The 27228-nt window shown below is 41.5% G+C and overlaps 1 protein-coding gene across 1 annotated transcript in view; it reads left to right on the top strand.

Moving 5' to 3' along the window:
- The first annotated feature begins 1304 nt into the window (after positions 1 to 1304).
- Positions 1305 to 27228, top strand: part of Cdyl (chromodomain Y like) — a 165510-nt gene continuing 139586 nt past the window's right edge. The window contains exon 1 of the mRNA XM_020183089.2: positions 1305 to 1762. Within this exon, the coding sequence (XP_020038678.1) occupies positions 1739 to 1762 (24 nt within the window). The 5' untranslated portion in view covers positions 1305 to 1738. The remainder of the gene's footprint in view (positions 1763 to 27228) is intronic.

The raw sequence follows: 27228 nt of genomic DNA on the forward strand, positions 1-27228 counted from the left end.
GGGCAGGAAACTCCACGAGGTCTGTGGTTGTTAAAATGCTGTTTGAGCACCGACGAATGTGGGGTTTTAGGGAGAAATCGAGAGGAGCCTGCTGGCTGGGATACAGCACTGAGGAATGGAGTGGCAAGACAGGGTGTTACTGGGAGAACTACTGGAACTAACGAAGGCTTCCAGATGTAGGGCCTAGGAATGAACGTGGGGGAAATGTCTCTGCAGTGCTTTTGGAGAACTTAGGAAAGGTCCCGGTTACTGGCTGTTTGGGGGAGTAGGGCCCGGTGCCCCTCTCCCCACGGATGGGAAAACGTCTAAACCCCCAGCTGGTGAGCCGGGTGGGCTGCGCCTACTTAGCCCATCTCCCCCAAAAGTGGAGGAAGGGCCAGCCTACCGCTGCTGACCGAGAGGCTGTCGTGCAGTTGTCCACTCTGTTCTGTTCCTCCACGGAGCACCACCACTGACAGCTTCGTTCCATTAGAACCCGGACCTCTGGGGCCCAGATTCCGGCCCTTGCTCCCAGCGCCCCTTCGGAAGAAATGGACGCTCCAAGAGGAACCCTGAGGCCCGGCGTGGGGGAAGCTGAGGGCCGAGCGGAGGCAGCCGCGCCCTCGCGCCGCCCTCCGCTGCGCCTGGCTCCCACCCCGGCCTGCGGCCGACCTAACGTGCCCGCCGGAGCGCGCCGAGCTACCCGGCGGGGCGCATGGTCCGGGCTCCGGGTCTTGGCGGTGGCCGCGGGGGCGACGGGCACGTGGTAGGGCGAAGGGATCCCACCTGGCCACGCCGCGGGTCCCTAGCAGGCTGGCCGGGTCTCACACAGGCGGACCGCAGCGGACGCACGGAGGCTGCCACTCTGCGCTCTCCGGTTGATGGCCACGCACTGGGCGGCACGGCCGCAGCCGTCGGGGCGGGGGCTTCAGACACTAGCCTAGTAGTCCGTAAGATGCCCTGCCTAACTTCGGGCCCGTGGGTACCTGTCCCAGTGGACAACACCACCTTCCTGCGGAATCGTCGAGGTCTGGAGCCCGCCCTCCGCCGGGCTCCAAGCACCCACGTCTAGGACCGGTGGGCGGTGCCGCGGTTGGTGGTGCAAGCAGGGCTGGAAGTCGGAGCCCCGCCCACTACCATCAGCCCCGCCCACCGAGCACCGCGGTCACGCCCACCCTACCCTCGGCTCCTCCCCTTCCTGCCGGCTGGTTCCCGGCCGTCCGCGCCCAGGCCCGGAACGGAGTCCCGGCTCCCCTTGGCCGCCCCGCCCCGCCGCCTCCCGCTCCTCCCGCGAGGGCGGCCCGAAAACCCGGAGCGCGGGAGCGCGGCTCCGCCGGGCCGGGCGGCCGCACTGGGCATGCTCAGTAGCTGGGGCAGGTTTTTTGGTCGCAAGTAGGAAGCTTTTTACACTACACCGGAGAGGGGGAGCCGCGGATCCCGCCGCGCCGCCTGTACCGCCGCCGCGCCCGCTCCAGCCTGCCGGGCGCGATGAACCCGCGTCCGACCCTCAGCCGGCCCGCCGGGGAGTGAGCGCCGGGCGCCTAGGGCGCGTTGCGCAGCTGCTCCTGCGCACAATCCCGCCGCCGCCGGCCCGCACTGGCCGCGGAGTGCGAGAGGCTCCTCCGTGCACTGCGCCCGGCGCTGGGAGCGGAGCAGGAAGCGCAGGCCACGCAGGGACCCAACTGAAACAAAGTGTCGGCCGCTGGGCGCCGCGCCCCGACCCCGCCGCGCCCGCCCGCCTTCAACTCCGCCGCCCACCATGGCTTCCGAGGAGCTGTACGAGGTACCTCCCCTCCCCCCGGACCCCCGGGCCGCCCCCACTCGCCGCCCGGCCGGCCTCCCCGCCCCGGGCCGGCTGCGTCTAGCCGGACGGCCGCGCTCCGCCGCGGGCGCCCGCCGCGTCCCCTCCCCCGCGCGGCCGCAGTTTGCTGGACGGGAAATGTGCGCGAGGGGAGCCGAGCCACGCTGCTCCGGGGGCCCGCGGGCGGGCGGGGGCTGCCTGAGTTGTTGGCCGGGGGGAAGTAGCGCTGACACTAGTGACTTGCTCATACTGAGCCCGAAGTGGTGCTGGCGTGGGCACTGGGAGCGAAGCCCCCTGCTCGCGCGTGGCGGGATCTGTGGGCGGTGCTGGTCGTGGTGGTGTTTTCCCTATCCATTTAATAAAGCCTTTTGGAGAGGGTTTGGAGGAGGACCGGAGCCCCAGGGCAACTGTCTTGACTTTGCTGCTGACCAAAGGGATGCAAAATATCGCATCGAAAATGCTAAACGTTGACCACATGCTTTAATTAGGTTAGCATTGTGGCCAGAGCCAGGAAATTTAAATTTAACGCTGATACACCGTCGCCGCAGCGATGCAAGACGGGGTACAATCGGGACGATAAGTTCTGGGCGATGGGTCTGCCAGACTCAACTTCCAGTTTGAGAGTTATCAATTTGGCTCTTTGGACATTTTTTGTATGTCTGGATGTAACTTCTTGACGTGTTTCAAAGTAGACTTCCTGGGAGTACGGAAGATTGAAAGGCTTTCTGTTCTTGTGGATAAACGATTCTCTGGTTTTATGTGTATTTATAAATGCATCTTTTTAAGAGACTTAAAGTTTCTGGATACTCTCCAGATCCACCTTTATGATGTGTTTAGGGACCTGGTGTTTAGGGACTTTGAAGAAAGCATCTGTAACAGGTAGAGCATGGCCCCAAGTGACCTTCCAAGTGTCTTGTCTTCTGTGTATTACCGCTTCTGAAATGGGATGGAGCTTTGTTGACAACAATGATAGTTTTATATCAACTTTTGTGTTGAAGACAAGTGTTTGGCAAAGTTCTCAGGAGGAGGCTGCCTTATATCTAGACTACTGGTAATGTAATTGCCTCTCCTGGCCTTCGTGTGGTCAGTGTGCCTTAGGTGATACCGAAAATGGGCCGTTCTTTCCAACCATTTTTACGCTTATATTCAAGATACTCCCATAGGTCATTTGGGGATGTAGAAGGTGGGGGTGGGGAATCTCCTGTGACCGAGGAGTAGAGGCTAGGATGCATGCAAGAGGTCTTCCTGGCAAAGCTGTGCAATGGGAAAGTAGAGAGTTTGAGGATGGGGGCGGGGTTTCTTTTTACATCAGAAGGTCCTTGGGTAGTTTAGTCTTAAGTATTCACTCTTGCGTTTGTTTTTGTGATTATAATATATAATAGTTCCACTGAAGTTTGGATGAGGGTAGCACCTTATACATAAGTTGTATCCTATGTGTATAAAAATGAATTTGAAGATGACACATTTACCGAGTGCTTATGAATTAAATTGAGTTTTTTCAGTGTTTATTCTCTATCTTTAGTTTTTCTACTCACTATTTTCCTGGCAGAAATAATTTATAAATACCATTTTGTGCTAAATTTGTGTTCATTCTACACAGTTTTTGATTTGGAGGTTTCTTAGGGAGGGATGGAGGTATGAGAATGGGTCGTGCTCTCGAGCATCTGTTGAGGAAGAAATAAGTACATTGGAAGAAATGATATACCTGAACAATTAAATTTTTTGATTCTGGATTTGACATTAGTTTTTTGGGAAAGAAAGGAATCACAGAGGTATAGATGAAAAATGTGAATGTGTGTAGATAAATATGTAGTGGCCAGTCAGTGTCTTACAGGCTGTTTTTAACTTCTCTTCTTGTAGGCAGCACTATGACTATATTACAATTGAAAGTTGACATTTGTAGGTGCTCACACCTGTAATTCTAACTCTTGGGAGGCAGAGATTGGGCGGATCTTGGTTCAAGGCCACCTGGTCTCCAAAATAACCAGAGCAAAATGAACTGAAGGTGTGGCTCAAGCAGTAGAGTGCCTGCTTTGAAAGCATAAAGCTCTGAGTTCAAACCCCAGTCCCATCAAAAAAAAAAAAAAAAAAGAAAGTTGACATTTGAGCCAAGCTTGGTGACATGCATCTGTAGTCCCAGCACTTGGGAGGCTAAGGCAGGAAGAGTACAAGATCAAGGCCATCCTGGGCCTACATAGTGAGGCTCTGTCTCAGAAAACAAAAAAGGAAATTGCATAGCAGTTGAGAGCCACTTTGTTATGGAACTCCAGCTATCACCTCTGGTAAATTAGCATTGAAAACCCAGCTTTTGCATCTGTGAAATTGAGCTCAGTGCCTTCCTCATAGAGCTGTGAAGTTTAAATGAGAAAATAGTAACGAATGCCCCTTCAATTCCCATAACAAGTATTTAGTAATAATTACTGTTATTGCGACTGATGTAAAAATGCCTGCTATTGTTTCCAGACCTACAGAGTTGTATTGTTTTGAGCAAGGCAGTCTCATTTCTGGAGTAGGAAAGACGAGCTGGAGAGAACACTAGGTACTTTAGTGGCCAGGTAAGGGACATCAGTTGCCATGTTCTTTCCAGTTGTTTCATGTTTGGCCTCAGGCTCCACAGATCTAGATGGAGTATTTACAAAAGTGGGAATGAAAGTCTTGCCTCTTTAAGTATGTGTCAAGCCAAGAGTGGCTTCATGAACTTGGGTGAATTACCTAACTGCTGGGTCTTAGTTTTCTCACCTAAAAGAAAATAAATGTCAGTCTTCTCAAATATGAAGAGCTTCTGTAGTTGAAGGATAGACTGTCTCCGGCAGGTAGGATTAGAGGAAACCAGATTTTTGACTGAACATAGATAAGAACTTCAGAGCTTTCACCAAAAGACCAAGCATTCTTTATTTAAAATTTTTTTAAAAAATTACATCTAAAAATTGACAGAATTATATGTATTTATTGGGTGCAATGTAATGTTTTGAAGTATGTATAGTAGAATGGTTAAATCTAGCTAGGTAACACATGTATTGCCTCACATAGTTACTTTTGTGGTGAGAACAAGGTCTACTCTTGCTTTTTTCAGTAATGCAGTATGTCATCATTAATTGTGGTTGTAATTGCTGTACAACACATCTCTTGAACTTATCCCTCCTAAGTGTAACATTTCCCCAGTGTACCCTCTCCTAACTGCTTCAGATTCTAGTAACCACTATTCTGCTCTCTACTTCTGATCAACTGTTTTTTTGGGGGATGGGGTTGGGACTGGGGTTTGAGCTCAAGGCTGCTTCCAAAGCAGGCCCTCTACTGCTTGAGCCATACCTCCAGTTCATTTTTGCTCTGGTTATTTTGGAGATGGAGTCTCACGAACTATTTGCCTGGGCTGCCCTCAAATTATGATCCTCCCAACCTCAGCCTCTCAAGTAGCTAGGATTATAGACAGGCATGAGCCACCTGCAGCAGGCAAAGGAAAGCTTTTTTTTTTTTTTTTTTTTTTTTGTCCTTGGTGGGACCAGGGCTTTCATGTTTGCAAAGCAGGCGCTCTTCACTTGAGCCACACCTTTAAGTGAAATCAACTGTTTTAAATGCCACAATATGAGTGAGTTCATGTCTTTCTGTGCCTGGCTTATTTCACTTGACATAATGACCTTAAATTCCATCTGTGTTGACACAAATGACAGGATTTCTTCTTTGTAATGACTCTGTGTGTCTATATCTATCCACCCCACTATATATATGTACACCACATTCTCTAATCCATTTGTTCTTTGGTGGATTCTAGGCTGATTCCATATCTTGGCCACTGGGAATAGTGTTGCAATAAACATGGGGGTGCACATACAGCTTCAACTTTTTAATAAATTTATTTTTTTTGGATATATACCCATCAGTGAGATTGCTGGATCATATGGTAGTTATTTTTATTTTTGTTTTTGAGAAACCTCCATACAATTTTCCACAAAAGTTGTACTAATTCACATTCCCCAACAGTGTGCAAAGGTTCCTTTTTCTCCACATCCTTGCTTTTTTGTCTTTTGATAATAGAACTCCTGTTTTAACAGGAGTGAAGTGATAACTGATTGTAGTTTTGATTTACATTTCCCAGATGATTACTAATGTTGAGTATTTCTGTATACTTGTTGAGCATTTGTTTTGTCTTTTGAGAAATACTCATCCAGATCTTTCACCCATTTTTTAATGGGGTGGTTGTTTTCCTACTTTGAGTTGTTTGAGTTCCTTATATATTTTGGCTATTAAGTCCTTACCAGGTGTACAGTTTACAAGTGTTTTCCCCCATTCTGTAGTTTGTCTGTTGGGTTCATGGATTGTTTTCTTTGCAGTGTAGAAACGTTTTAATATGCTGTATTCCCAATTGTCCATTTTTGCTTTTGTTGCCTGTGCTTTTAAGTTCATCTCCAAAACTCATTGCCCAGAACAACGTCTTAGAGCTTCCCCCTATGTTTTCTACTAGTAATAATGTAGCTTTGTGTCTTACTTTTAAATCTTCAATCCATTTGAACTGGTGTGTGGTGAGAGATGAGCGTCTAATTTCATTTTTCTGCATGTGGACGTGCAGTTTTCCCCACACCATTTATTAAGCGAGAAGTCCATGGAAGTCCACTTCTCCATTATGTGTTCTTAGCACCTTTGTTGAAAGTTAGTTGGCTGTAGTTTTTAAGATTTGTTTCTAGGCTTTCTGTTCTGTTCCATTGGTCCACGTGTCTGTTTTTATGCCAGTACTGTGAACTTTTGGTTACTGTAACTTGGTAGTGTGATGTTCCAGCCTTGTTCTATTTGTAAACTTGCTTTGGCTGTTTGGAATCTTTTATGGTTCCATATGAATTTTAGGATTTAAAAATTTTTTTTAATCCCATATCTGTGAAGAAGAATGTCATTGGTATTTCGATGGGATTACACTGAATCTTTAAACACTCTGGTATTAAGGAGATTTTAACCATATTGATGCTTCCAGTCCATGAACATAGGATATCTTTCGTTTGTTCAGTTTCTTTCATCAGTGTTTTATAATTTTCAGTGTAGAGCTCTTTCACCTCCTTAAGTTTATTTCTACATATTTTAAGTTACTACAGCTGTTGTATATGAGATTGTTTCCTTGTTTGCTTTTTTCAGATAGTTTTCTATTAACTTGCTATATAGAAATGCCAGTGGTTTTTGTTATGTTGACTTTGTTTTCTGCAGCTGTACTAAGCTTATTAGTTCTAACAGTTTTTTTGTGGAGTATTTAGGGTTTTCTGTATATATAATCATGCATAGAAACTGGGGTAGTTTAATTTCTTTCTTTCCATTTCTTTCTCTTGTCCAATTCCTCTGGCTAGGACTTTGAATACAATATTGAAGTGTCAAGAGTGGGCACCCTTGTTTTGTTCTAGATCTTAAAGGAAATGCCTTCAGTTTTTCCCTGGTTAGTATGAGGTTAGCTGTGGTTTTGTAATATAGGCCCTTTATTGTGCCGAGGTGCATTCCTTCTGTACCCAATTTGTTGAGGGTTTTTATCATAAAGGACTGCTGAATTTTTTCAAATGTTTTACCTGAATTTATTGAGATGGTCATATGGGTTTTGTTCTTCATTCTTTTAATATGATGTATCATGTTTATAAGTTGAACCATCCTTGCATCCCAGGATGAATCTCTTGTGATCCTCGTAGATAATCTTTTAATGTGCTGTTTAATTGGGTTTGCTCGTATGTAGTTGAGGATTTTTTTGCATCCTGTTTATTGGGGACATATGCCTGTAGTTTCTTCCATATTTGTGGTTGCGTCCTTGTCTGTTTTTGGCATCAGGGTTTTGTAAGTGTTTTCTCCTGTTTGTATTTTGAAAGGACTTGAGAAGGTGGTGTGAGTTCTTTAAGTGTGGGTAGAATCTATCTGTGAGCCCATCAGATTGTGGGCTTTGCCTTGATGGCAGACCTTGTATTACTGATCAGAACTCCTTATTTCTTGCTGGTTTGCTCATACGTTCCTTTTTTCATAATTCTATCTTGATGGGGTGTATGGGTTCAATAATTTGTTTCTTCTACATTATCCAGTTAGGTGGCAGGTAATAGTTCAAAATAGTCTCTTATGGTTATTTGTATTTCTGTGGTATCTGTTGTAATGTCTCCTTTTCTCCCTCCTATTTTATTTTCTTTTTGTATAGCTAAGAGGCTTGTTGGTTTGACTTACCATTCTAAAAAATACAACTCTTTGTTTCGTTGGTTTATTCTATTTTTCTACTTTCATTTATTTCTGCTCTGATCTGTGTTTCTTCTACTCATTTTGGGCTTAGTTCTTGTTTTTCTAGTGTCTTGAGGTTCAGGGTTTGGTAATTTAAGATCTTTTTTTGCTATAAACTTTTATTGCTGTACACTTCTCACTTAGAACAGCTTTTGCTGAATCCCATAGTTTTTGGTGTGTTGTGTTTGCATTCTTATTTGTGTCAGAGTTTTACTCTCCCTTTCACTTTTTTCATTGGCTGTTTTGTTGTTTCAGGATTGCATTTAATTTTCATGTATTTGTGAATTTCTCTGAAGTTTCTCCTGCTATTGATTGCTAATTTTATGTTCAGAAAGGATTCTGAAATTTCATCTTAAATTTAGCACTTTTTTTCCCCCTGTGCTGGGTATTGAACCCAAGGCCTTATGCATGCTAGGTAAGTACTCTACCAGTGAGCTACATCTATATCCCTTGTTTTTTTTGTGATAAGAGTCTCCCTGTATAATTCAGGCTGGCCTCAAACTCATGTCAGCCATCTGAGTGCTGGGATTGCAGGCATGTACCACCAAGCCTGGCTTCAAATTTCTTATAGCCTACTATATGATCTGTCCTGAAGAATGTTTGGTGTGCAGTTGAGAAGAATGTATATTCTGCTGCTGTTGGATGGAATGTTCATCTTTTAGGTTCATCTGGTCTAGAGTGTAAATTTAAGTTCAGTGCTCCATTGTTGAAAGTGGGGGTGTTAAAGTCCGCTAATATGGTTGTATTGCAATCTTATTTCTTCCTTCACATCTATTGATACTTGTTTTATATTTTTAGGTGTTCTAGTGTTGGGTACATACATACTTATAATTGCACACTGACCCTTTTATAATTACATAATTCCCTTCTTTCTCGCTTCTTTTTTTGGCTTAAAGTCTGTTTTATTTGGTGGGAGTATAGCTACCCCTGCTCTGTTTGTGTTCCCATTGCTTCATGTGTGTCTATATATGGCCTTACAGATGAGGTTGAGTCTCGTGTGTGTAGCATACATGGATGGTTCCTGACTTGTGATGGTTTGTCTTGAAGTTTTCTGTTGTGCACAAATTATATACATTTCAATAGAAACTCTTCTTTGGATTTTTAATTTGGATCTTACTCAGGCTAGTGATATGTGGTATGACCTTCTCTTGTATGCTGGACAGTGGCAGCAACCATAGTTCTCGTCATGAGGGTAGCAACTGATGACTGTGAAGTGTGCTCTTTTGCTGAGCTGTCATGTTCGATAGGTTGGGAGTATAAAATGCATTTTTAACTTAGGATGGTTAACCACTCTGTATCTTTTGATTGGAAAATTTAATCCATTTACCTTCAAAGTAAGTATTGATAGGTAAGGACTTACTACTGCCAATTTCATAATTGTTTTGTAGTTATTTTGTAGATCCTTTCTCTTACTGTCTTCCCTTGTGTGTGATTTTTTTTTTAGTAGTAGTATTTGATTCTTTGCTTTTTATTTTTTGTGTAGTTCAGGTTTTTGATTTTTGGTTGCCATAAGACTTATACATTTTTGTCTAATTATAACAGGTTATTTTCAGCTAATAAAAACTGAATTTTGATCACAGAAAGGACTACCTTTTCTTATTCACTGAATTTTTGATTTCTTAGTTTATGTCTTTTTTTTATATATATCTTTTTATATTGTGTGTCTATTACCAGGCATCATTTCAGTCACACTTTTTATGTAAAGAACTAAATGGAAATATTTTAGACTTTGTGGGCCATACATTTTTTTGTTGCAACTACATAGCTTTGTTGTTGTAGTACAAAAGTGGCCACAGAGAATACTCACATGAATGAGCTCTGTGGTCCAGCAAAATCTTTCTCTTTGGTGGGGGGAGAGACAGGATCTCAGTATATAGCCCAGGCTGGCCTTGAACTTGGTAGATTCTCCTAATTCTACCTCCCAGGTGCTAGGACATGGCTCAGGAAAACTGTTATGGACAGTAAAGTTAGAATTTGGAATATCATATCATTTTTAAGTGTTGTGAAATACTCTTGTCCCGCCCCTCTACCCCCTAATCAATTAAAAGTGTAAAAATGATTCCCAACTCCTGAGGGACTGGTTTTGGCCTGCAGGTGGTGGTTTGCTAGCCTCTGTTCTTGATGGTCTTGTCTCAGAGTCTTCAGGAGCTGAAGTTTGCGGTAGGACTGGAGCATGTGGGAGTTGGAGGGTGGAGTAATTAAAGCCTTCTTTCTGTTCAGCTCCAGTGCTGGAAGTTCCGGATGTCCCTCTTCCCTTCCACTTACTAGCAGTGTGACCTGTTGAGTAGCTATCTCTCCTGAACTTTCTTATTGGTGAAATGGGGTTGATGATGACTAAAGAATTGTGAGATTTTCAAGACATTCGCACTTGACAGCAATTTATAATTGATGAAATGCTCCGTCCACTGATTTTTCAGTGAAACATGTTTATTTTTCCTTCTTAAGGAGACCAAAAAAGGAAAACAAAAACCAGCCCCCAACTCTCAGACATTGTAACCAAACCTGTTTAACTTCCTTGAGAATTAGGATTTTAGAGTGTCCAATGAATTGATTATATCACCAAAGAAAAGGATGAGATCAGGAGAACCTTAATTTATCTAGTGGTCAAGTAACCACTTGGTGATTATGATCACCAATGTAAGAAGAAAAATAAGCTAATATGGGGCGGGGAAGTCATATGTGAATGTGTGTTTTGGGATTTTATAGACGACCTTCATTGCTCTTCATCTTGTGGACTGCTGAGAACACCAGTCATGTGACAAATGCTGTGTGGAGACTTCTCATGTGCTGTTCCTTTTAATTTGCTTTCAATTCCTGTACCAGAATAAGTCTTCTTTTCTTTTTCTTTCTTTTGGTGATGCTGGGGTTTGAACTTACCACTTGAGCTACTCTGCCAGCCCTTTTTTGTGTTGGGTTTTTTCAAGATCGAGTCTCATGAACTATTTGCCAGTCTGGGTTCGAACCACTATCCTCCTTATCTCTGCCACCTGAGCAGCTAGGATTACAGGCATGAGCCACCAGTGCCCCTCAGTTTTGTTCTTTTCTTCCTGCAATATCTAAGAATCACTGACTTTCTCCTCATGCTCTTCAGTGCTTTTAACCATGCAGCATACTTCCTTTGTAGTGTTCTGGTTAAAGTCTTGACTGTCTGATGGCCAAAGCTGCCTCCACCCCATCGGAAGTAATAGTTGGATAGTGTGTATGCCCATTGGTGGAACAGCATCATCTTAGGGTCCTTTTAAAATACAGATTCTTGGGCCCGTGAGACCATAATTTTCAGTTTTGGACAGAGACAGGCATCTGTTTCAGGAAACTTTTCTGGAATGCAGGTAGCTTTAGGAACTGGGTTACACCCTTGTTTGTTTCAGACACTTAGGCTACAAGCGGAGGTGGGGAAGACTGATGTATTGGGCAGAAGAGGAGTTCACGGTGGACCAGACTACTTTCTGCGGGCTCTTTGACTGTTGTTATTAACTGAGTCATTCTGGGATGAGGGTATTAAAAACTCTAGGTAGTTGCTAAAGGTGTTGTAATTTCTGTTTTCTGTTTCCATTCTGTAGCATATTTACCTACCAGAGTGTAAGTGCTTTAAACTAGGCATGGTTTTCTGCTCATTATTTTCTGCAGTTCAAAATCCTACAGTCATTGTGTAATTATAGAATTACATTAATGGAGAGGGAATTGCAGAAGTGATCCATTCCTGACCCTTTACTTCAGGGTGCCTACTTCCAAACATGCCTTATGCTGATCGTCTCACACTTGGCTAGATCCTCCTCTGCTTACGTGGCTTCAGCTCTAGGATGGAGATAACTTCTCACTTCACTGTTTCCTATACAACCCAGTTCTCTTGAGCTTGGTAAGCTGGGCAAGACCTTGGGGTCCATGTTCTCCAGGAATCTGGGAAAGTTCTGTTCTGCTTATATGACACTTTATACAAGTACACCTGAGCATTTTTGGGAAGAGATATCAGCAACAAATAAATTGTCTTGAGACAGCCCCTTGAACTGAGACTTGACTTTCACTGACCACTTTGACATGTTTGTCAAGCTCCCTTCTGCTACAGCCACAGTCTGCTGTAAAACCAGATGAAACTCGCTTAGTGGGTTTGGAAGTTGTTTTTGTTTGCAGTCTTTCAGTGGCGACTGTTGAAATTAGTTAATCAATGCTTAACAGCACCCTGGCAATATAGGAGCTGTAGAATTCTTTTCCTCTGACCCATCCCTGAACATACATGCTGCTGTCTTCCAGTGTTTTATTATGCAACAAATGGAACATTACTATTTCACTTAAGCCATGTTTGTTTGATCATCCATCTGTTTCAGACTTTCTTGGAATTTTTTTCCCTTTCTCAAGTATATTCTTTAGCCATGTCCTTAGTAAAGAACTGGAAAAAGTTTGAAAGGATGGAAAAATTCTCTAGAAATGTTTTTTATTTTATCCTTATTTTTGAATGATAGAATTGTATTTCACAGAAAACTAGTTTGTTTTTTTTAAAAATTATTTTTGTTTTTTCCTTTCAGCATTTTGAAGGCACTTCCTTGCTCCTGAGGAGCTGTTGTCAGTCTACATGTAGTTACTTTGCAGGCGATATGTCTTCTGTTTCTGATTGCTTTTGAGATCATCTCTTTGACTTTTGTGTTTTGTACTTTTACTGCATTGTGTGGCTTTCTTTTTATACATAAGTTCAGTGTATGTTGTGTTTCATTTGTGGATTTGTGCTCCATCAGGTCTAAAAAACTCTTGGCCATTCTGTCTTCAAATTCTCTCTCTCTAGGTCCTTCTCTCCTTTTTGATACAAAAGGAAAACAAATATTTACTTCTTTTTCTGTGCATATATGTAAGTCATCATTGGTTTCTTTCTTTTTTTTTGAAATTCATTTTAGGTATTTTCTTGACTCCAAATGACCTGTGTTTAAAGCACTATTTAATTTACCCATTGAGCTTTGAATTTCAACAATTTAGGTTTTCTTATTTCTAAATATTCTTTTTTCCATCCCCCCTCTACCAAATCTGCTTTTTGTAGCTTTTGGTGTTTATGTACTTTTATGATTGACTCATTTATTGTGGTTGGATTAGGGGAGTTACAAGACACTTGGATATTTCCCTGCAAGCCCAATAAAGTATGAAGAATTTCATACTTTTTTGAAGATGTTATTTGAAGTGGGAAGGCTGTTGGGAGCCTTGGCTTTGGTTTTTTGGTTTTCTTTTGGAATCTGAAGAGGCCTTCTTGATTTGGAATTTGTGATACGGACAGGGGTTGAGGGTTTGAGCCAACACTGAGATTTGTCTGATGATATTGAAAATGCAGATGAAAGAATAAACTAGTTTTCATGGGGACTGTTCCTGAAAATGGATATAGTCATTATAAACCAATTGCTTCAGAAGCAAAAGGTTCACTTCTGTTCTGATACACAAGCATACCTTCTCTAACTTTCTTTACCTGAGGTTGGCCTGGTCAGTTCGTCTGGGTTTGGCTTGGCTTGTCCACACCTACATCATTCCCTATACCTGTAAGTTGCCTTTTCTCTAGTAGTGGAGGGTCCCCCAGCTTGCCAGCCTCAGTGTCCATTCTCACTCAGAAGCTCATCAGAGGGATTGGAGTGAGGCTCAGTGGTAGAGGTCTTGCCTAGCATCCATGAGGCTCTGGGCTCCATTCCCAGCCTGGCAAAAAAGCAAAAACAAAACCAGAAAACCAAAAGGACCTCACCAGAGCTCACTAGCAGAAATCTTCCCATTCCAATTCTGTGTAATCAATTTGCCTTTTGCTTTACACTGTAATTAACTGATTTTTTTCACTTGTTTACACATTATTTTCTTGAGGTATAATATTTTTGTATTTTCTTTTGGAATGGTTGGCTATGTGCTTTTTGTGTATCTTAGTGTCCGTTCATGTCTGAAGACATGAATGTTGAATAGACAATAATTGCTGACTTTTAGCTAAAATACAAATACTATGAGTGACTGGAATTTTGTTGCTTGAAATTATACCTTATATGTGAGAATTGTGCATTTAGGTATCTGGTTTGACAAAAACCCACAAGGTGTTTTGGAGGCAAACTAGAATGCTATATTCAGTAAGAATAATTTGAGGGAGGAAATTCCTAGAAAGAGAATTTGGAATGTTAGTATGGAGATGGATTTTGTTTAAAATGTGAGCTGTCAGCTAATACTAATGGAGTTGGAGAAGTTAGCTTCCATGTGTTTAGCAATGGCTTTACTCTGTCTGATTTCACTCCTAGTTATTCCTGCTTTGTGTGGTTTTCTAGAGGATGGCACTTTCCTACTATTTGTTGATAAAACACAACAATGTTGATTTCATGTCATGAATGTTCTTTGGATAAAACATATCCATTTTTTATCAGTTTGCTGTTTAGGATTTCAAGGCATCACATAGTTACATGCAGAAACATTCCTTACTTTTAAAATTTTTAATCTGGAGGATTTAGCTATTAGCACATGAGAACTAGCAGACCCCCCCTACCCCAAAATTCTCTTAGTTTGGAAAAAGAAAGGCACTTTCCTACTATTTGATAAAACACAACAATGTGTGTTTACATGCTTATGCAAAGAAGAAATGCTTTTTTGGCATGCCAACAACACACTTTGTAGACTTTGTAAGGTGATAAATAAGTGTTTTAAAAATGCTTATCCATTTAACTGTTCTTTATAAATCTTTATTAAGTTGATATTTTAGGAGGAAGAGCCATGGGTTTGTGGGTTGAACCCAGGATCTCTTGCTTTGTGTGTGTGCACACAAGAGTAGCAGGGACTTAACTGCTTATCTTCCAGAGAAATGCTAGGTGAAGGAAGTATCAGCAGGTGAAATGTAAATGAGAAGGCTTGAATGATTAAAAAAATCTTGTTTTAGTAATTGTTTTCTCAATGAAGTTTAAAAATACTTGTTTCTGTCTAAAGTCATCTTACTGCTGGGTGTTCAAAAGGCACACTGGCTGTTTTATTCTCCCTTCCCCTACCCCCACAATTCTGCCTGCTGCTTCTGTACTTAAAAGGGCAATAGTGCTGTTTGGAGCCAGCCATAGGAGCTGATAGAGGGTCTCTGTTGAAATGGGCGGGTCTGCTTCATGCCTTCCTATCCATGAGCTACACCAGATTCTCCCTTAGAAATCTGTTGTCCAAAGTGCTATATGTTGGATTTGAAGTGTCCCCTCCAAAGGCTCATGTGTCCATCCCAAGGCTCGATGCCCCAATATTTGGTGTCATTGGGAGGTGGGGCCTTGTGGAAGGAAGTTAGATCACTGGAGGCTTACTCTGGAAGGAGATATTGGGACCCTGGCCTCTTCCCTCTTTCTTTTTGCTTCTTGGCTGTCATAGGTGAGCAGTTTTGATCCACCACATGCCCCCACCATTATGTTTTGTCTTGTCACAGGCTCCAAAACAACAGAGCCAAACAATCGTGTACTGAAACCTCTGAAGTCATAAGCCAAATAAACCTTTCCTCTTTATAAGTTGTTTGTCACAGGTATTTTGTCACAGTGATGGAAAGTTGACTAACACAGGAGTCTCCCTCCCTCTTTCCCTCCTGAGTTTTTTGTTCCCATAGCCATCCAGCTTTGGTACCTACAACTTGGTTTTTCATTCCCCTGCCCTGTTTGGCTCTTGGCCCTGACTCTGCACTTGCTAGTTGCCTTGCAGAGCTCTGGCCTGCAAAGTGAGATGCTGGCCTGCCCACTTTTGTTTACCTAGCTTTTTATCTGTGCGGTCCAGAGGGAAATTCTCTCTCTGTCTTAGACCCTAGGCACTTGGGGTTAGTATAGCCAACACTGGCTTGAAACAGTCTTAGTCCTCTAGTTGCCTTCTTCCTTCTGGTATGCAGATAAGCTTTTGAGGTTCTAAGAATGGAAAGAGGTGTGTGCATTTGAAGGGTGTTCACTAGAATGTGATTTCTTGTGCTCTTCCTTCAGAGTATAAGAGTACCCTTTTTATCCACAGGAAATAATGTTCACGATCCCCAGTGGGTGGGGAAAGCCATGGATAATACTGAACCCTTTATATACTAATTTCTTTTTCCTATTCTACTGTTATAGTTTAGATCAAGATCAGTAATGGTTCCCAAAGACCCATGTGTTAAAGACTCGGTCACCAGCTTGTGCTGTTGGAGATGGGGGAGCTTTTTATTTAGAGGTGGAGCAGCTTTTTATTTAGAGGTGGGACCTAGCAGGAGGTCTTCAGGTCATTGAGAGTGTGTCCTTCAAGGGGACAGTGAGACCCTGGTCTCTTCCTCTCCTATTTCTTTTCACGATGAGATAAACAGTTTGCTCCACCAATATGCCCCACCATGATGTACCACCACAGGTCCAGAGCAAGGGGCAAGTCAGTCATAGGCTGCAGCTTTTAAAACTATGAGTCAAAATAGACCTTTCCCTGTATAAGTTGATTATCTTAGGTATTTTGTTCCAGGAATGATTAACGCATACCTATGATATGTAATTTATGTATTAGAGGTTAAAAACAATAAATGATGAAATAGAAAAATGTAACTATATCCTATAATAAAAGTTACGAATGTGCTCTCTCAAGGCCTTTTTGTAGTTTCACTTTTCACTTACAGGAAGCACTTCACCACTTCTCTTTGGCAGGCCTTCGTTGCCAATATTACTATTCTTGCACTTTGGGGCCATTACTGAACACAGGCACTGATTACTGTATATATGGGGAGGTAGCTTACATATTGTGGATGTGCTGTTGAAAGCAACGGTTCATATCTTGAGTAGGATGGAGTAGGTTGACATGAGATTTGCCATGCTATTCACAACAGTACCCAGTTTAGAATCTACGAATTGTTTATTTCTGGAATTTTCCATTTGTGTTTTCAGACCAGAGTTGACTAGGTAATTGAGATCACAGAAAGCACAACCATAAATTGGACTGGGAGGGAGATCTCTCTCTCTCTCTCTCTCTCTCTCTCTCTCTCTCTCTCTCTCTCTCTCTCTCATATAACAGTTCCTTTGTAATTATTTGGTATGCCCTCCCTCTCTGGGTGCTGCTCATAGATGAACACTTTGGAGGTGTCAGTTAAAGTGATAGGTAGATAACTAGATGGGTATTCCTCAGGCAGATAATCCTTCCTAAATAGCTCTAGGTTGGGGCTACTTAAAAATGAATTTGTAATAATTGTATAGAATCAGCTTAAAATACCATGAAAGAGAGATCATGGCAAGGTATATGTGCAACTTGACAGGAGACAGTGAAGTGTTAAGACCAGAAACCTGATCAAAGCCAATGGAAAAGAGATGGGGTCCTCGTTTGGAGCTTCATTGTCAGAAAAAACACAACTAGGAAGTGGAGCTGTGGGGAAGGGTTGGATCCAGGTAGGAAAAGCTACAACCGACCAGGATGTGGAGAAGGGGAAGGGTTTTCTAAAGCTCATGTTTCTCATAGTCAGAATTCCATTAGTAGGAGTGCTAAAGGGGTCCTCGTCCTGGTGTTCCTAATGGCTGAGTTCTGTGGAGGTGGAGGGATGCCTGTGGGTGAACCAGTAAAGAGCTTTTTTTAGTAGTGGAGCAGGACTCTCCTTTTGGAAAAAAGTACTCTCAGAGTTTGAAAAGGAAACATTGGAGCAAATAAGGATATTCATGTGCCCTGTAGGTACTCTTAGGCATCCCCGGAAGCAGTAGCAAAAGATCCTCCCCTCCTGGGTGAGGAGTGGGAACTAAAAATAGATGGAAATTCCCATATTTTCCAGGCTTTGCTACAGCTGTCTCCACTCAGACGTGGGAATTCATGTCTGTGTGTGACCTGTGTTTCCTTGTGTTTCTATGAAATTTGCCTGCCTAAATCTCCTTTCCTAACTCATGACTTTGGTCTGGTTTTCTCTCCTTGATACAAGGTGTGATGCCACTTCCGCCATTGCACCTAGTAGGCTGACCTCCTCTAGGGATCCGTCCCTAAAGATGATGTCGTATGTAGACATGTGGGGTCTCCCCCAGTAGGAGGGGAGGGTCTCTGGCTGCTTCTACTTTATCCTTTTTCCCAGAAATAGCCAAAGTAGTACCGCTTTACTCAGAAGCTCTTGCTTTTCAGGAAGGCTGGAGATCCAGGGGATAGACATCTACTCAGGGTTGCCCCTCTATTAGTCTCAGCCTCATTTTTACTTCCCCATTCCTCCCAAACCTTGGGTGGGAATTGTAGTGATTCAAACCCAAGCAGCTACTGCCTAAGGACAGTGGATCTTTAAGGATTGTGTGGAATGCTTCATTAGCTTTTTTTTGAGGGGGGGGACAGTACTAGGGTTTAATCTAGGACTTCACACTTGCTAGGCAGGCACTCTTGAGCCCTCTGCCAGCCCTTTTCTGTGTTGGGTTTTTTCAAGACAGGGTCTTGTGAACTGTTTGCTCCAGCTGGCTTCAAACCACACTCCTCCTGATCCCTGCCTCCTGAGTTGCTACGATTATAGGTGAGAGCCACCGGTGCCTAGCTTTCATTAGCTTTTGAGGGCCTGTGTATATCAGAAGCTCCTCTTGCTGAAGGTTTTGCAGAATCAACTCTTGAACCAAGAGATGTTCCCAAATTTCTGTTTTTTTGTTTTTGTTTTTGTTTTTTTCCCTTTAGATCTCTGACATTAACAAGTTGGCTTATGAAATTAGGCAAAGGTGGCCCCCAGGTCCTGAGGTAGAAAAGTCTCCTTGTCCTGGCCTGAAGATGATGTGAAGGGCATGGCTACACAAAGAAAAGGCATGTGCGGCTGTCGGGAATGGCTCAGTGGCCTCTGAGTGACAGAACTGTGTTTACCTGTATGGTATGCACTCTCATTTTACAGTTAGGCATTTTGGCCTCTCCATCTCTGGTCAGGGATGTGGGATAGAATGCGCTGTCCTCCCCACTTCTTCCCCTCCCTCTTCTCACCCACCCTCCACCCTCGACCCCCAACTTTATCATGTGATATGGAAGTGAACTGTTGCGAAAAACTTCATTGACTGTTCATGAAAAATTCAGGTGAACAATAAAAATCCTTCTTTCTAAAACCAATCAACTTTCAAATTCAACAACCTGTGTGTGCCCCCGCTTTTCCTATAAGTTCTTTGTTCTTAGTGCAAATACAGTTTCTCCTTTAATTTAGGACACACTATCCCATCAGGTTTTTGCTTTTTGTTTATAGACATCCATAATGATACAAAAGTCCAACAAAGATACAGGAAGTTGATTTTTCTCCCTAGCTATTATGGGTATATATTAGCAAGAAGCATGCTATGTTTGTTAAAGGTGATATTTGAAAAACTTCTTGAAAAGTTGTAAAAAATATATATATACTAATGAAATAGTATTTAATTAGTTACCCAGGTAGTTTTTAATTCCTGCGTTAAAGCAGTCTTCCTGCTTCAGCCTCTTAGTGAAATCTTTTCAACGTGAAGACAACTTAATTTTTCTCAAGATCTTTTAACTTAATGAATTTTTTAATGAATTCTTAATAATCACGTGACTTAATTCTGCATGTTAGTGATTTTTGCTTGCTATGTAAAAGCTTGTTTTAGAGTCCAGAAGGTGTTGCTCCATCTGAGGTTGGGTTTGGTGTGTTAGAGACATAGTTCTCTAAGATGTGTAATGACACCATAACAACATCTAACAGCTCATTTATCTTGAAATGGGGAGTATAGACATGAGGATTTTTAAACTCTGTATAAGTTGACAGATAATGGTAGTTCTGTTATAAAAGACAAACAGTAATCACTATCCCAATTTGCCTTCTCTTCCATGGCCACCATATTTGAGGTCGTTAAGCAGAACACAGAGCACATGACTAAAGTTAGCATCATTTTCTAATGTTGCTTTGGAAACAATAAGACTTGACTAATACTGGTAAGGGCAGCCAGTATTGGAAGCCAGCACAGCATTACGGAACTCTCTTTGTATGAGCAGAAACGAGTAACTCATGATGGGGCAGAGAATTAATAAGCTTTAATTGAGATAAAGCAAATTTTCAAGGAGAATGAATGTATTGCAGCATCTTGGGTAGCAGTTTTTGACTATCATCAAAGAGTTCGATTAAGCAAGTATCTATAAGGACAAAAATACTGATGAAAACTGAGAAAAGATCAGAAATTGGATTTTTCCAGTTAGGCTAACTGAAAATGTTTTTTGTCTGATGATCAGTAAGAGCTCACTTTGAGAAAGAGAATTTAGGTTTCTACAAAGATGAATACAGCCATGATTTGACATGTGTTAAAGTTTTTTTTGAAAGAAATAGAATAGAATGTGTTTGGAGAATCCATTAAGGAAGGAGACGTGTCCAGTAGTCGTGGGCTCTTTGTCACCAATAGCATTGTTCATTGGGTAAAGGGCCCCATACTTCAAATAGATTTAGTTTGTGGAAATCAGGGAGTTTTGATAATCAAAGAGATGCAGAGGAACAAACCTAGGGTCTAGTGATTGATGTCTGTATTAGGACACTTAATTGTGTGATTTGCAGCACTATCAGCCTCCCTCAGTAAACTTTTAATTCTGAATTGCTTTAGTTTATTCCAAAATCCCTTTCTTCCTTAATGAGTGAACATTTGGCATCATCGATGATATTCAAAAGGCTGTGTCTGAGAGCAGTCCTAAAAGAGGAGAAAGTTCTGAGGAGGTTTTGTGTTTTCCACAGCCCCTTTGAAATGCAACTTGGCCCTCTTAAGTCACTATGGAAGCTAGCTGACATTGACCTGGCAGGCAGACCCTTTGAATTCCCTACAGAATTGACCTCTCATCCCTTTAGATGTGGTTTGTATGTGAAGGCCCTGAGTATGTCTTTTGAGAAAAGAAGGTGAAAGTCAAGGAAGGAAAAAAAAGATGTCTCATGCCTTAAATCCCCCACACCCCCTCCACCCAGACTAAGTACCACAGAACATGGAGAACCATCATTCTGAAATCTACATAAATACAGATGGAAAAATGGATGTGTACAGATAGTAGGTCATAAAAATTTTATTGAATTCAGGGCCTTGTGCTTGTTAGGCAAGTGCTCTATTTAGTCACACTCCATTCCCCTTTGCTTTAGTTATTATTATTGTTACTTTGGTGGTACTGGGGGTTGAACTCAGGGCTTCATGCTGGCTAGGCTGTAAAGGAGTGGTGTAATGAAATTAAATTTTAAATTCTGCTAGCTGCTGTATGAAGCTAACTGCAGGGAGACTGCATGAGGCTACCAGGATAAACCTAGCAAAGATGATGGATGGTGGCTTAAAAATGATGGTGGTGGGGAGGTAGTGAGGAGCCCTTGCAACACGTATGTACGTGGAAGGTAGAGCTGAGTGGGATTTATCCATGGTTTGGATGCTGAAAGAGAGGGACTGGGGAAGGGATGGAAGGAACGAGGGTTTTCAGGCTTCAGGGATTAGAACGGAGTTGCAATGGGGCAGCTTTGGTTTTAATGCCAAGGAGGACTTGGAGGAGGGTTTGAGGGGCTAGATTTCAGGAGTCAAATTTGGGGTGCCTGTACTGGGGGAGGTGTCAGGCAGCAGTAACCTGCACAAGGTTTGAGCTTAGGACAGGAGGTAGTGTGGGGAGTTAATCAGTGTATAGACTTGGCCCTGAACACTTTCATTTATCTCTGGAGAAGTCTAAGTGGAGGGAGTAGTGAAGTCTGAACCCTGGGGCACTCTGGCCTTGTCTCCATGCAGAGCTTGGGGGACATACCCCAGAGCAGAGGAGATCAATGTGGCCAGGAAAGTGGGGGGAGGGCTAGAAGTTGTGGCACATGCTATCTTACTGGATATCTTCCCCTCCCTCTGTAATGTTTTGTTAGGAACCTTTTAAAAGTTTTGCACATCCTTTCTTAGATTAAGAATAAATAAATCATGCAGGTTTTGTGCTCTTGTTAATGGAACAGCAAAAGGCTGTTTATGTCTAGAGAGCTTTTTAAATTACCTTGTCACCTAGAAATCTGTAGGTTCTTTTAGATTTTTATGTAGACCATCATATTTTCCACAAGTAGGGGCAGTTTTATATATATATATATATATGTATATATTTCAAACTGTTACCTGTTATATCTTTCATTTTGGTCAGGATCATCCAGTACGGTGTTGAGTAAGTTATAACAATAAGCATTCTGGGTTTATTTTCTGAAAGGGAATGGTTCTGTAAATTTTTACTATTAAGTAGAAGCTATAGATACTAGCTAGGTTCTCCTTTTAAAAAAAAAAAAACTGGTGAAACTTCTGTTTCTATCTTGTAAAGAGGTTTTAATCATGGATTTTGTATTGAATGTATTTTCTGCATTTATGAGAAACTGTCATTTAACCCTCTCAATTTTTAAAAGTAGTTTTTTTTTAAGATACTTTTGGATGTTGAGCCATCCTTGCATTTCAGTCCACATGTATTATTTTATATACGTTACTGCTTTCTTTTCCTAGTCATTTGTTTTAGCTTCATGAAAAAGAGGTAATTTACTTACTAATTTTCTATTTTTGGTTTTCAGAAGGTTTGGATTTTCTGTTTCTTCCAGATTTGATCTTACCTGCCCATATAATCATACTTGTTCCCGCTGTCTTTTAGGATGTTGATTTGTTATTGCTTCTTGTTTTTCCTTTTCAGTGCTCTACCAGTGAGCTACATCCTAGCCTCAGTGCCTTTTATTTCTTAAGTTAATTATCTCCTAAGGCTTTCGAGATTTAAAAGATTCTTATGATATTTTAAGAACTATGCTGTATTTATGATTCAGCATACCTCATGGTATTTATACCTTTTTCTTACAAATACTTTCTCTTAATTTAATTGTTTAAAAAGAATTGGTTTTGGATTTTATTGAGCTCTTTCTTCTTCTTTTTAGTTAATTAGGTAATACAGTGGTACCGGGGTTTGAACTCAGGTTTGGTTTAAGAGGTTTTTCAGTATGGGTTTGTTTTTACTTTGATGCTTTGGAAAGTAAAGATTTTAGGTTTGGCTTTGCAGTTGCCCTTAGTTTCTTTAAATTCCACCTTAGTGTTATTCTTGAACAATCAAATTATTCACTACTGTCTTTTAGAATCTGACAGGGATTCCAAAGTCACCTAAATCTCCTGTCATATGGTCATCCAGAATTTTATATTCCTTTCAAAATGCCAAAACTGGGATATATGTATATTACTTAATAGTCATGTTTTATCTACATTCCTAGGAAAATGCAAGGAAATTTGCTTATTAATTGCTTATTAATTCTTCAGTCTCAGCATCAACTAGATTAAGATTGCTGTCTAGCATTTATTTTATTCTTAAAAGATACTCCAGCAATTTTCTTCAAATTGCAGATTCTTTGGCTTCTTTTCTTCCTGTTATACTTGTTTTTCTTGTTGAATTACATGTTTCATAACTTTTTCTGAGATGTAGTTCACATAGCATAGACTAAGTACATACTTTACTGGTTTTGGTATATTTGTGAAGCTGTGCCAGCACCACCATTTAGCTCAGGACATGTTTGTCACCTCAGAGGGAACCTCCTTACCATCCCTTCTCCCTCCCTGGCAGCCGCCGGCCCACTTCTGCTGTTGTGGACTTACCCTGGGGATTTGTATGGTGTACGTATCTGGCATTTTACATTTGACTTCTTCACTTAGTGTGATGTTTTCAAAGCTCATTTGAAATACAGAGTATTTCAATCCTTCATTCTTTTTTTATGATGGAATAAGACTTCATTTGGTGGATATCCATCCTGTGTTCTGTCCTTTCATCAAGTGGTGATATTTGAGTTGTTCAGTATTTTTGCTTATTATGAATAATGCCTCTATGAATGTTAGTCTAGATTTCTGTGAGCCCGTTTTCCGTTTTCTTGCGTATATACTCAGGAGACAGCAGCTTTTTAGTGAGGACTTGGTATTCAGATGTGTAAAGCTAATCTTAATCTCACTGTTGTCACTATGAATGACTTTTTAGCTGTGTATAAACTTATTGGTTTACAGTGAGCCCCACAGGCGGATTGCAAGCTCCTGTTCCTCTTTATGAGGCATTTGAGTTTGTTGTCCTCTGTCTCTTACCTCTACCTCGGTAGTTCTATAGTTTCCGTATGGAGGGCTGAGGAGTGGACATGATGAACTGGTGATCTGAGGATGTTTATTCTCTTTTGTACGGTAGCGCTTGAGGAAAGTGTCCTTTGTGGTAAGTGTTCAGGTTGTGAGTACAGTGTTTTCAGTGAGCGTTTTAATGGCTGTGTAGACTTGAGACTTCTTGTGACAGTTCTGGTGTAAATTGTGTCTTCAAAGGAATTTAATTCCTCTAAAGTGTTGAGTTTATTGACATAATTGTTTCTGTTCTTTATTATTATTCACCTTTTACTTTTAATTTGCTCTTTTTAGTTTCTTAAGATGGAAGTTTTTAGGTCATTGAAGACATGGAATGCTGTGAAGTTCATTCTCAGCTCAGTGTTACTATGTCCTGCAAAGTTTAATGTACTTTATTTTTAGCATTTTTTTTTTTGAGAATATCTCTACATTGTCTTGGGTTGGTCTTGAACTACTGGCCTCCAGTGATCTCAGCCTCCTGAATTATCTGGGATTAGGGGTACCCACAACTATATCCAGCTTATGTTTTTGTTTTAATACAGTTCAAAATATTTTCTAATTTCTCTTGTGGGTTTTTTCCTTAACACATGGATTGTTTACATTTAGGTTAATTTTCCGATATGTGAGGTTTTCTTCCCCTAGATGTTTTGTTGTTGACTTTTAATTCTATTGGGGCAAAGAAAATTTTCTGGCCAGGTGTGTTGACTCATGCCTGTGATCCCAGTTACTTGGGAGGTGGATATCAGGAGGATCACAGTTTAAGACTGGCCTGGGTAAATACTTGGCAAGACCCCATCTCAACAAACAAACTCAGTGTGGTGGTCACATCTGTAATCCCAACAGTATGGGAGGCTATAGGTAGTAGGATTGCTCTCTGAGGCTAACCCCATGCAAAACTGTGAGGCCCTACCTGACAAAAAGCAAAAAAAAAAAAAAAGAAAAAAGGGCTGGAGGTGTGGCTCAAGTAGTAAGTGTGAGGCCCTAAGTATCACTAGAGGGGTAGGGCATTTTCCATAAGATTTCAGCCTTTGGAATCTATTCAGACTTGTTTCATGACCCAGTATCCAGTCCAGTCTTCCTTGGAGTATTGTTGGTGGAGTGGTTCCTTAGTGTCAGGTAATGAAAGTTAGAGCTGTCCAGTTTAGAGCTCTCCGACTTCTAGTCTTTTGTCTGTCTTAGTCAGTTATTGAGAAGTATGTTAGAATCTCCAACGATGGTGTATGTTTATTTCTGTTTTTGTTTCACATATTTTGAAGTTGTCATTGCATAGATGTCTATTTTTAATATTGATATCTCTTCCTAAACTGTTGACTTTTAAAAACTACCATGAAATGTCCCTTTGTTTCTAGTAACACTCTTTGAAGTCCACATCATTCCATTAATAGATCCATTACAGCTTTGGTGTGTCTTTATCCAGCCTGTTATTTTTAGTTTGTTTCTGGCATTATATTTAAAGTGTTTCTTTAGAAACTAGAATATAATTGGTTCTTGGTTTGTTTTTGATTTTTGTTTTTAAATAATTCAGTCTGACAGTTTATGCCTTGTAGTTAGAATTTTTACTATTTACATTTAAAACTCAGCTCCCCTCCCCTGCAGTGCTAGGATCAAACCTAGGCCATCTTCACCTTCGTATTTAAATGGTAATTTCCTGGATGCTAGAATTCTTGGCTGAGAATAGAGGGTCCCAGTGTGTGTGGCTGTCCATAGTTCTAGTGAGAAGCTGCTCTTTGTTCTTATCATTGCATTCTTTTTCCATCTGTGATGTCATTTTCTCTGGCTGCCTTCAAGATAATCTTCTGTGACTTTGAACAGTTAACGAAGATCTATGTGGGAGTACTTTTATTTTTATTCTGTTCAGATTGTTTTTTCTTCTTTCCTCCCTTGAGATTCCCATTAGTGTGCTGCTTACCATTACACATGTCTTTGAATTCTACTCATTTTTTAAAAATCCATGTCTTTCTCTGTCTGGTCTTCATACTATTCTGAAATCAAGTTCATTGCAGATGGTGGAAGAAAGCATTGATGTCTTGCTTAGCCATTCTAGTTGAGTTCATTTTATAAATGTTTGTTCATATATAGAATTTTCATTTTGCCTGTTGGGACTGTCTTATCTGTTCACTTATTAATACTATGTTTTTCTTCAATTCCTTGAGCAAGCATGATTTCAGGATTCTTTGAAATACTTTTATCTGCTTAGAAATCTCTTATGCCCCAGTGTCCTGTGTCGCTTGGAGTCAGGTTTTATTGACTGTCTTTCTGTTTATATATGGGTCTTGACTTTCCTGGGTTTTTTTCTCAGCTTGTTGAAAATTGAACATACACAGTAGTGACTCTGCGTTCTTCAGTGTTCTTATGAGGATTGATGGGTTTTTATCGTAGCAGAAAGTTAAGTTGCTTGGTGTCCAACTACAACTCCTGTGATTTGAAGCTGGGTATCTTTTCTTGCACCACCAGGGGAAGCTGTGGGTATTGTTCAGTGCCTTTAGCCAAAAAGCCACAAACTCACTATTCTTAGCCCTTCTGGTCAAAGCATTATTGTTTTAATTCTTTCCCTGGCTTTTGAAATTTCAGACAGTTTTTCATACTTCAGTTACCATTAATGTTATCTGTAGGTACTGAAGTGCCTCTCCATGTTGCTATCACAGAAAGCCAGCATTCTTCCTTCGCTGGGAAGTACTGGGGTGTAGTTCACTTGCTTCACAGGCATGTCTTCCTATGCTTTCATTGTGCTGAAAGAGGTATAATTTTGTGTGGGATTCAGCTGCCTTCCTTTTTCTGTTCATTTCTATTTGAAATCTGTCTTGGTGCGGTCCCTTGGGGATGGGTCAGGAGAGCTGCTCTGACGCCACAGCTCCACAGCTCCCTCTCCTGTCCACCCAGTGAGTGGTCAAAATGTGGCTCTGCTTTCTGTCTTAAAGGTGCTCTGGCTGGTTAGGCCTTAGCCTATTGCAGTCCCTTCAGACTGGATTGGATGCCCTATGCTCCCCTAGGAATGGAGGGGTGTGGGGACCCCTTGTGGTTTAGGCTGTTGTTCTGATGCTGGCTCCCACTCGTGGAGCACTTCTGTCCCCTCTGTCAGATGTTTCCTTCCCTCTCCTTCCTCCCGCTCAGATTTGATGCATCTGCTTGTATGGTGTTGGCTGATTTACCCCTGTAGTTCAGTCGCCTTCTGGAACTTGTGGGGTAACCAGCTTTCTTTTGACTGAAGATTTTTACTTTTATTAAAGTGTTTAGAGAGGTTAAAGCTGCCTCTGCTCT

This window comes from Castor canadensis, chromosome 8 (assembly GCF_047511655.1).
Source record: "Castor canadensis chromosome 8, mCasCan1.hap1v2, whole genome shotgun sequence".
Lineage (NCBI taxonomy): Eukaryota > Metazoa > Chordata > Mammalia > Rodentia > Castoridae > Castor > Castor canadensis.